An 11,232-nucleotide genomic window follows, 5' to 3' on the forward strand; every position below is an offset into this window, starting at 1 on the left:
CTGTTTTCAAAGCAGGCTCATTTCATCGCCTGCAAAGGACTCCCATCTGCCCAATGACTGACTAAATTGTTCCTGAAACATATCTACCGGCTGCATGGGGCCCCTAAGCGAATACTTTCGGATAGGGGGGGTGCAGTTCACAGCGAGGTTTTGGAGCAGTTTCCTTAAATTAATTGGATCATTTCAAGGCTTATCATCTGCTTTTCATCTGTCCACCAATGGAGCTGCAGAATCCACTAACAAAATGGTGGAGCAATATCTCAGATGCTACGTTTCCTACCAACAGACAAACTGGACTGACCTCCCTTTTGCAGAGGTCGCATACAATAATTCTGTGCATAGCAGCACTGGCTACACACCTTTCAGAGTAGCCACAGGAAAAGAGTTCGGTCCAATACCTGAATACCCCTAGGTGCCAACCGCTTCCCAGACACTTGATCAATGTGTGAGGGGATGGGAAGAAGTTTGGAGAAACACAAAAACTGCTTTCAAAAAGACTTTTGAAACCTATAAAAAGCAGGCTGATAAAAAGAGGGCTCCCCAAAGAACATTCCAAGTTGGGGAAAAAAATTATCTCTCAACCAAATATTTATGCCTCAAATTACCCAGTAAGAAGTTAGGACTAACATTCTTGGGTCCTTTTCCTATCGTAAAGATCATCAATCCGGTCACCATAAAACTGAAACTCCCTAGGCTTTTAGGTAGAATTCACCTTGTCTTCCAGAGTAGCTTGTTAAAACCTTATTGGGGCTCCACTTTAAGACCTCCCCTGAAGAAGGAACCTGGGCCCCTCATAGTTGCGGGACAGACCCACTATGAAGTGAAATGTATTCTTGACTCTAGAATTTTTAAAGGGAAATTGCAGTACCTAGTACAATGGAAGGGATTCCCGTTGTCTGAAGCTGCCTGGGTGAAATCCAGTGAGGTGAAAGCTGACAGGCTCGTCAAAAGGTTTCATGCGAAATACCCCAACAAACCAAAAACTATCATTAACATATGCTTTTGTTTACATTACAGGATCTGTCCTTTTTGTAAGGGGGGGGGGCGGATGTCAACGCTGTTAATATAGGATATTATTGCTTTGACAAGATATTCAGAACTGTCTGGTATTTTTAGAGTTAATTCAGATGACATTGGCACAGAAAGGGAGGAGATTTATAAAGAAAGCGTGGGATAAGGAACGGAAATGAATCTTTGCCCTCTGGGCTAATTGGAAGATGTGACTTATGACTGCAAAATAAGGGAGGGGTTTAGCAAGAAAAGTCAGACACAAGCAAGAGAAATTCAGATTCTGGCATCCATTCAATATGTGCCAACAATGTGTCCATGATTAAAGACTTTTTCAGAATAAATATGCCTGGAATTTCCTTGAAGTGTTCCATTAGTCGGAACTTTGACAGATGTGTTGGTATTATAACTGCAAATGTATATTTGATTGTTGTTGTTGTCAGCATTGTGTAGACTGTGGACCAGCTCACAGTTATTGCAAACAAGAGTGTGACATTGTAATCATTGAAAATTTGGTACCAGACTATTTTGAGGTTCCAAAAGAGAAGAAGTATATAAACTTAAAAACAGGGAAGAGGTTTAAAACATGGCAAGAATGGCAGGACTCTATGCGCTCTGCCGTCCTTGGTTACAACAATAGTTAATATGAGAGTAGATCAATGGTGTGTATGGAATGAAAAAGGACAATGGGAATTTAATAATAAGGTCCTGGGTTTTATGATAGAAATGCAACAGTGGAATGTGTAAAAGAAGATCAAATAACCCAAAATTGTCAGTTTGTAAAAGACGGGGGATTCCTGAGAGGAATGTTTAGGAATTGGAAACAAGCTTTATTTATGTTAACAGTAGGATTTCTAGGATTAATGTTATTACCCTAATTCCAATCATCAGAATGATTGTTGAAAGTACAATTGGGAGTATGAAATTGGTTACTGAATCCATAGAAACATGGAAAAGGAAACCATGCTAATATTAAAAGTGGATAAATCCTCAAAGAATCACACTTCAGGCTATGAAAACCTAAATTTTAAGAAAGTAGAAATTTTAAACCTGATTGAAAGAACTAGTATGGTGGAATGTGAACGGGAACAAGAAATACGGAACAGTCTCCATGTTTTTTTAATTTTATTTTTAAAATGGTATAAAAAAGAAAAGGAGGGAATTTGAGGGAAACAGTTCAAGGGAAATGATGTTTAAAAATAAACAGGAGTAGTGTACCAAAGCCAAAGAACAAACCGTGAATTTCTGCCGGAACGACAACATGTCCATATAAGGTAATATGTTGGTTGTTGAAGTAACCTGAGCACACAAAGACAGAGATAATGTATTCTGGTTAGATGCTTCTGATATATTGTGACCTCTGTGGGCCTATGCAATGGGACCAAAGAGTAAGGGAAATGGAGTGTTGCGATAGGATGTATAAAAATGACTGCTCAGCATGGCTCGCATGTGGCCCATTGCTTGGGAACTTCCTGCATGAAGTCTCGACTCGGATCCACCACGCTTTGCAAACCACTGTTTTTTTTTCTTTGTTAGCAATAGATTTCATTTTCTTTGAAACCCAATTAGTGGATTTAATTTGTTTTTGAATTTGTGCGCAACAATAATAAAAAAACAGAAATAAACAAAGTTATAACCAGTAGCCAGCATGGGTTTGTCAAAAATAGATCATGCCAAACCAATCTTATTTCATTCTTGGAAAAAGTGACTAAATTAGTAGACCAGCGAAACACTGTGGACATAGTATACTTAGACTTCAGATTATGCATTTGACAAAGTAAACCATAATCTGCTGCTTAGTAAGCTAGAAAAAGGTGGGATAGACAAAAACACCATCAGATAGATCTGTAGCTGGCTGACAAACCGCACTCAGTGAGTAGTCCTCAATGGTACTACATCCACATGGAGAGAAGTAAGCAATGGGGCACCACAAGGATCCGTCTTAGGCCCAGTACTATTCAATATCTTCATTAATGACTTAGATGAGGGAATAGAAGGAGAACTCATCAAATTTGCAGATGCACCAAACTGGCAGAAGACAAGCTGGCAAGACCTGACTCAAAAACAGTAACTGTGAGAGGGACCTTGGAGTCCTAGTGGACGATCACTTGACTATAAGGCAGCAGTGTGCATCAGCAGTCCAAAAAAAGAATACAATCCTGGGTTGTATAAACAGAGGCATAGAATCAAGATCACACAAAATATTAGTACCGCTTTATAAAACCCTAGTAAGACTACACCTGGAATACTGCAACCAATTTTGGTCACCATACTACAAAAAAGATGTTGAGACCTTGGAAAAAGTTCAGAGAAGAGCAACTAAAATGATCAAAGACCTGGGGACTAGAACATATGAAGAACGGCTGCAGGACTTGGGTTTGGCTAGTCTAAAGAAAAGAAGAAATAAGGGTGACATGTTAGCAGTATTCCAGTACTTGAGGGGCTGCCACAAAGAAGAGGGGGTCAAACTATTCTCCAAAGCACCAGAGGGCAGGACGAGAAACAATGGTTGGAAACTGATCAAAGAAAGAAGCAACCCAGAATTAAAGAGAAAATTCCTAACAGTGAGGACGATTAACCAATGGAACAGCTTGCCCTCAGAAATCATTGATGCTCCATCATTGGAGGTTTTTAAGAAGAGACTGGACAGTCACTCGTCTGAAGTGGTATAGGTTCTCCTGCTTGAGCAGGGGGCTGGACTAGAAGACCTCCAAGGTCCCTTCCAGCTCTATTCTATTCTAAATGTTCAGAACTGGCAGAGGAAGCTAATCTTGCTGCCAAGTTATCTTGACTAGCTGTTTGCAATGTTTTTGCATTTTTGATTCTACATCATATCAACAACATGGAGAGTGTGTATCCGTTGCTGTGTTTGATTGCTTCTAAATTTTCCAGTTTGGATAGATATTTATCTTACATGAGAAAGGATGAGGGGGAGGGGAAGAGAAGAGAAAAACCAGTCTCATTCCTAGCTACACTCTATAAATGTCTAAATAATGTGGCAACAGCAGCAGTTTGAAGTAACTTGACAAGTAGAAAGGTCACCATATCCATAAGTTTGATCAGTGGATGGTTTTTTGAAAGATTTTAAATCTCATTATCCACTGCTTATAAAGTCATGAGATACATAAAAAAAGACTTTTTGTAGTAATGAAATAACTCACGCAATTAGCCAGAAGGCAACTGTCTATCTTTTTAAACTGCTCAGTTCAGAGAAGACCTGGAGTGTCAACCACTGGTAGAGAATGAGTTGTTATGACAATGATAAGTAGGTTTTTTTATTATAAAAAAAATACTGAACATTGTAGATTTCAGTACTTCACCTAAGATATGCAGGTGAGTGATTTGCCAAGCAAAATAAATATTTTTAAACTTTGTAATAATTAACTGAGAAATTCTAATTAGATTAAATGATAACTTCATGTATTTTATGTGTATTACAACTAGGTGAATATACATCACCATCAGGCTGAATTATGGTAATTAAAAATCAGTTCATCAATATAACAATCAGTTTGCATATTAAACACACTCTGGACTCATTAAGTCACCATCTGGGAAAGCCTCTCATTTGGGTCATTCCATGTCAAGTGGTCTGGAGGTCCCTGCTCCACCATCACGGATTTTGATGAAATTTTGTGTGAACATGCACACATGTCCCCAATGAACATTGGTAAAGTTTTATGTTTGTCAATGCAATACTTGCAGAGATATAGTCATTTGTTTGACCCCATACTACAGCCTTCTACCATATGACTATGAAATTCCAGCAACTTTGAGACATATCTCCAGCAATATTTTGTTGAGAGTAATAAAACTTGACCATCTTGTACAACTTTTTGTGCTCTATTAAACAAAATAATAAACACATTCTCATGAGCAATCTCCATCTTGATAATTTGGAGCAAACTTGGCCAAAAATATTGCGGGTCAAAAAAAAGTTCAAAGTTTGGCTTTTTATATCTCTGGAATGAAATTTTATATTTGAAAATCTTGTGTTGCTAGGTTATTACACACCAAGTTTCACATTTATCATATCTTTCCTTCCAGAGATATAAAAAACCAAACTGAACTTTTTTTGAGCCGCAATATTTTTGGCCAAGTTTGCTCCAAATTATCTAGATGGAGATCACTCATGAGAATGTGTTTATTATTTTGTTTAATAGAGCACAAAAAGTTGTACAAGATGGCCAAGTTTTATTTCTCTCAACAAAATATTGCCGGAGATATTATGTCTCAAAGTTGCTGGAATTTCATAATCATATGGTAGAAGGCTGCGTTATGGGGTCAAACAAATGACTATATTTCCACAAGTATTGCATTGACAAACATAAAACTTTACCAATGTTCATTGGGGACATCTGTGTATGTTCACACAAAATTTTATCAAAATCCATGATGGTTGAGCAGGACACTTTTCTGAAATCAGACCACTTGACATGGAATGACCCATTTGGCTTATCATCTGGATGTCATATATGCTGGCTGTATGTATTTAAGATTCATTGTATTATAGTTGAGCTATGTAGCTTTTATGTTGAATGGTATAGGATTTACAAAATGTGTGACCTTTACCAAATATCTAACTATGTTGATGAATTTCAAATGATTATAAAGAAAAGAAGGGTTGTATCCTAAGTGCTTTCTATTTTACAAGGAAATCACATGAAAATGAAAAAAGTCTAATGGTCATGATTTTTATTTTTAATTTGGGGGAAAAGTTCAGTGAGAATTTAACATATACTGTGAAATGAAATAATTTCCTTATACAGTCATAGTATTCTGATTGAAACAATAGAATTTATGGTATATCCCTTCCATAAGAAGCTAATGAATCCTAGCAAATGGGCATTAGACCTTCTATATTCTATACGGTAGCCAGTAAATGATCTTCTGCTACATTCTGTAAACAGAAAGTTCAGATTGTTTAAATAAAGATTGATATTTTCAATAGTCATATGGAGCTTCCTAAAGAAGAGCAAGATAAAATAATCAAGTACGTACATAAAATATAGTTAAATTTTTAGCCAACTATCATGTATAAACAGAGGAATAGAATCAAGATCATGCAAAGTATTAGTACCACTTTATAAAACCCTAGTAGGACCACATCTGGAATACTGCAACCAATTTTGGTCACTATACCACAAAAAAGATGCTGAGACGTTGGAAAAAGTTCAGAGAAGAGCAACTAAAATGATTAAAGGCCTGGAGACTAAAACAAATGAAGAAGGGCTGCAGGACTTGGGTTTGTCTAGTCTAAAGAAAAGAAGAAATAGGGGAGACATGATAGCAGTGTTCCAGTATCTGAGGAGCTGCCACAAGGCACAGGGGGCCAGGTTGTTCACCAAAGGACCAGATGAAAGGACAAGAAACAATGGATGGAAACTGATCAAAAAGAGAAGCAACTGGAATTAAGGAGAAACTTTCTGACAATGAGGACAATCAACCAGTGGAACAGCTTACCCCCAGAAATCATGGGTGCTCCATCACTGGAGATTTTTAAGAAGATACTAGACGTTCACCTGTCTGAGACGATATAGGTTCTTCTGCTTGAGCAGGGAGCTGAACTAGAAGACCTCCAAGGTCCCTTCCAGCTCTATTCTATTCTGTTCTGTTCTGTTCCGTTCCGTTCCACTCCACTCCACTCCACTCCGTTCCGTTCCGTTCCATTCCATTCCATTCCATTCCATTCCATTCTATTCTATTCTATTCTATTCTATTCTATGTTGATTGCATTATGCTCCTTGCACATTTGATAGCTGAGACTAATTTGGTTATGTTTAAATCTGTGTCTGATTGTATAGATCTTCTTTAAAACCCCTTTATTTAGTGAATGTATTTACAGACCTCTGATGCAATATAGACGTAGAGGCTTAGTAGGCCTGATTCAAGATATCACATTAGTAATTCATTTCAGAGACAAGAAACAGAGCCCCATTCTGTTGATAACCAGTAAGGTCTTTATTTAGCACAACAATATATTCAGCATCAGTTACAAAATGGCCATGAATAACAGGAAAGAATGTGTTGGAAAAAAAATCTTCATCAGGGTCCAGTCCAAGCCGGGAATAAACAAAATGGAGACTGCTTTAGAAAGAAGGTTGTAGTTTATTGAAGAGCAGAACCACAAAACATGAGGCTCTGGAGTAGCTGACCACATGTAGCTGGGAGTGGTGGGTTTTTATACCTCCTTGGGCGTTTGTGTTTGGAGTTATTCTTCCTATTCCTGTGGCATGAACTTTGACCTGAGCTTCTAAACATGTCTTTTCAGTATTCTGATTGTGGTGAGTTAATCCTATTATGTCCTAAAAGTCATATCCTGCTTCTCTGTGGCTGTGGCTGATGGCTTCCTGTGTTGGATTTCTTGGGTAAGGAGTTGCTGGTTCTAATTCTATCACTCTACTATTGTTAGCTCTCAGTTTTGCTGCAGGGGATTTCAAAATATTTTGTCTTGAATGGGCTTCTGCCTGGTGGTATTTTCTCATGAATGGGGCTGAATGGGATTATCAAATCTGCATTTCTAAAAGGTGGTTTCCTGAGTTTCTACTGGGGGCTATTAAGAAAAACTGGGCCTGCTTTTCTGCCTTTAAGATCCTTTGGGGAAATATAATATTCTGCCTTTTTAATATTCCCCAAAATATTTCTTTCTCTGGGGGGGGGGGCTGCTGTCCTCCTACAAATTAGATTAAAAAAGGGCTTGCATCAGATTTCATTCTCATTCTGTATTGCTCAAGAATGATAGTTAAGTATAGATATGGATCATTTCATTTTGAATGTTTTAAGACTATGGACCCCAGCTGATCACATCCTTTTCTTTCTGAAAATAGAAGATAATGTTGATTGCATGATCACTATATTAATCAGCCAGGTGTTCTACAGTATATATTGTTTTTTTAGGTTATTTAAACCTACTACCAGTTTCAAACTATGTGTTATTAATACAAATTAAGAAATTATGATTATCACAATGTTCTAATACACACACACACAAACACACACACACACACACACACAGAGAGAGAGAGAGAGAGAGAGAGAGAGAGAGAGAGAGAGAGAGAGAGAGAGAGAGAGAGAGAGAGATGCAGAAACACTAATTTATGGAATCTTTGTTTTGCTTAGGTCAATGGGAAAGAGCTTTCCAAAGTTACTAAAGAAGAGGCAGTGGAGGCTTTTTGTAATGTGAAGGAGCCCATAGTAGTCCAGCTTCTACAAGGAGCACCTCTTATTAAGACATATGGGAGCGCACAAGATGTTCAACTCATGGATGCTAGCACACAGACAGATATCACGTTTGAACACATTATGGCTCTGGCCAAGTTAAGGTCATCAACACCTCCAGTACCTGATATCTGTCCATTCCTGCTTTCTGACAGGTATGGAACAACATTTCTATCAAACTGTGCAAGAAATCCTTATTATTACTAATTTCTTTTTTTTACTAATTACATAAGATGCTGCTTTCCACTGCATAAAGCAATTCATTCAAGACTTAGTTTTGTCCTAACTGACTGGTTGTAATTTTTCAAGGTTTCAATAAGCATGTTTGTAAGTATCTCAATTAATTAATTATTTAATTTCTTCTCTTTTAATGTGGTTATCTGTAACAAACTGAAGAGGTTAAAATGTTTCTCCTCCTTTTATTCTTTCTTAGTGAATCTTCCTCCATAGAGTGAATGATTATCCTTCTTCCAGCTATTAGTCATCTAGGCATCACTTTTAAGTGCCAAGAAATCCATTTTAGCCTGCATGTGTGTGGTTTTTTTCATGCATATCCGGCACATTCTTTAGCTTTGCAGACTTAAAAGAAAGAAGTATGAACAGCACTATTTTTGCCCCAAAAGATAAATAGAAGAAATTAACACTTTCATCTTGTTCTAAAGGTCCATATTATCATGTCAAATATCAGTCCAAGTGATACTCCTAAAACCTTTTATTCACAAAACAATAGTTGAACATATAATTTGCCCAAAATTGTTTAGTCTCTTCCACATTTGAAGCAAAACTGAGTTTTAGCCTGCCAGTTTTGTTCAAGGTGGTGCCAGCAACTACATAATTGAAGCCCTTTTTACTGAAACTTTTGACTATACTGTTGAAGCTTTCTTAGGCACATGGTATGTAAAAGGAGTTGGGAGTTCATAACATTGCAACTGCATTCACTCAAATAATCAAATATCATAAAATCGCTTATGCCCGACTTGTTTTTCTGCTATTTTATTCCATATAGCTGCCATTCTCTTCATCCTGTTGACCATAAATTTTATGAAGGTAGTGAATATCTATCCAACTTGCCTGCTGATGTAGACAAAACTGAGGACTTTGAGTGTGAGGTAAGAGAATTGTTGCATTCTTCCATGTATACATATGAAGACACAAACCAAAACATAATATTAATTAAAAGTTAAATATTGAGTGCTTATATCTCCATGCAATAGAAGGCCTGTTTTTTCTCAGAACAACTCCAAGGTAGGTGGGGCTGAAGTTCACTAATGAGTTTCTATAGTTGAGATGGACTAGAAAGCAGCATCAATTTGAGTCTCATACACATGTGCATTTACAGGGCTTTTTTTCAAAAACTATGGAAAACATCCATACACATATGGGTAGCCCTCGATTTATGATCACAATTAAGACTAGAATTTGCATTGCTAAGCAAGGCAGTTGTTAAATGACTTGGGCCTGATTTTATGTCCTTTTGCCGCTCTTATTAAGCAAATTACTATTAATGGGTCATTAAGTGAATCTGGCTTTCCCCATTGACTTTGCTTGTCAAAAGCTGGCTGGGAAAATTGCAAATAATGATCACATGACACAGGGATGCTACTACAACTGTCATAAATACAAATTGGTTACCACACACCCAAATCATGTGACCATGGTGATGCTGCAACAGTTGTAAATGCAAGAACCAGTTATAAGCTGTATTTTTCAATACAGTTGTAACTTTGAACTTGCAAAACACATGGTTGCAAATCAAGGACTACCTGTATTTCTTATTTATATATAATTTTTATTTTAAAAAGCCCCCATCATATTTCTATTGATTTCATTTATGTAGTGAATCACGTCCATTTGGATCTGGAAATGAGTATGTGAACTGAATATTGTGAATACTGGATAATGGATACCTTAGGACACTGATGGCGAACCTTTTAGAGACTGAGTGCCCAAACTGCAACCCAAAACCCACTTATGTATCATCGGGTGCTGGGTGGGCGTGGCCAATTAGGTGGGTGTGCCCCATTGGGTGGGCATGGCTGCGGTGGTAATGGCAGACTGGGTGGGACTAAAAAGTTCAATCAATCAATTCCAACTTTGCAAAATTTTCTTTTCCCCCGAGGTTGAAATTGATTGATTGAACCTTTTTTTTTTTTTTACACACGGCGATGGAGGCCTAAAGCGAAAAGGTTTTATAAAACCCCAATGAAGGCCTAGAACTGGGGCGATGGCATAGGTTCGCCACCACGGCCTTAGGATGATTAAAGCAAATCTTAAAGCAAAATATAAAGCTGCCTTGGTTTTATAGGTTGAAGAAAATATAGAACTGATTGATGCTGCTATCCTTTATGTTTCTACTCAAAAGCAATTCCACTTTATGACAGTAGGTATTATTTTTAGGCAAATAGATAAAATAGTATGGCAGCCTTTAATATTTGATTTCAAAAGAGAGTAGAAAAATAATTTTCCCCCTACATTTCTAACTTGATCTTACAGGAATATGTATTCAGATCACTTCAAATCAAGAGCTTGAAAATGTCTTTGTCTACTTCCTTTGTGTGAAATTTCCTAAATATAAAACAATGGGAGCATTCAAACAGTGCCATGAATATCTTTTTCTATTGTGTATTTATTTTACCAGGGTGATTGTATGAGCTGTTTATAAAAGCTATAATGTATTGTCCAAATAACAATGTACTTTTAGAAATATTTTTCTTCATTTGATTTGCATTGCAGAATCTAAAACTCCTCCTTATTTTGTCATTCAATCTATTTATCTTAACCCAGTTATCAAGTGTTATAAAATATTATATACAAAAATTAACTGAAATGTATATTATTTTTTGGTATAGATTTAAGCAAAAATAAGATTTTACTATTTTTCCTTAAATAGCTATTACACTGTGGCACTTGGAAATAAGAGGGAGGAAGCCATTTATCTTTCCTAGTATTTGTCTTATCTCAAACTATGTAATGAAACCTTGCTTGATATTTGGAAATCAAATAGAT

The 11,232-nt window shown here is 37.0% G+C and overlaps 1 protein-coding gene across 1 annotated transcript in view; it reads left to right on the forward strand.

Annotated features, from left to right (window-relative positions):
• LOC120306765 (PDZ domain-containing RING finger protein 4-like) overlaps positions 1 to 10,785 on the forward strand; it is a 92,946-nt gene extending 82,161 nt beyond the window's left edge. The window contains exons 2-4 of the mRNA XM_039340574.1: positions 8,128 to 8,381; positions 9,233 to 9,335; positions 10,720 to 10,785. Of these exons, the coding sequence (XP_039196508.1) occupies positions 8,128 to 8,381; positions 9,233 to 9,335; positions 10,720 to 10,785 (423 nt within the window). The remainder of the gene's footprint in view (positions 1 to 8,127; positions 8,382 to 9,232; positions 9,336 to 10,719) is intronic.
• The last annotated feature ends 447 nt before the right edge of the window (positions 10,786 to 11,232 follow it).

The sequence above is a fragment of the Crotalus tigris genome, unplaced genomic scaffold, assembly GCF_016545835.1.
Source record: "Crotalus tigris isolate CLP2741 ecotype Arizona unplaced genomic scaffold, ASM1654583v1 scf7180000017753.6788120, whole genome shotgun sequence".
In the NCBI taxonomy this organism is placed as follows: Eukaryota; Metazoa; Chordata; class Lepidosauria; order Squamata; family Viperidae; genus Crotalus; species Crotalus tigris.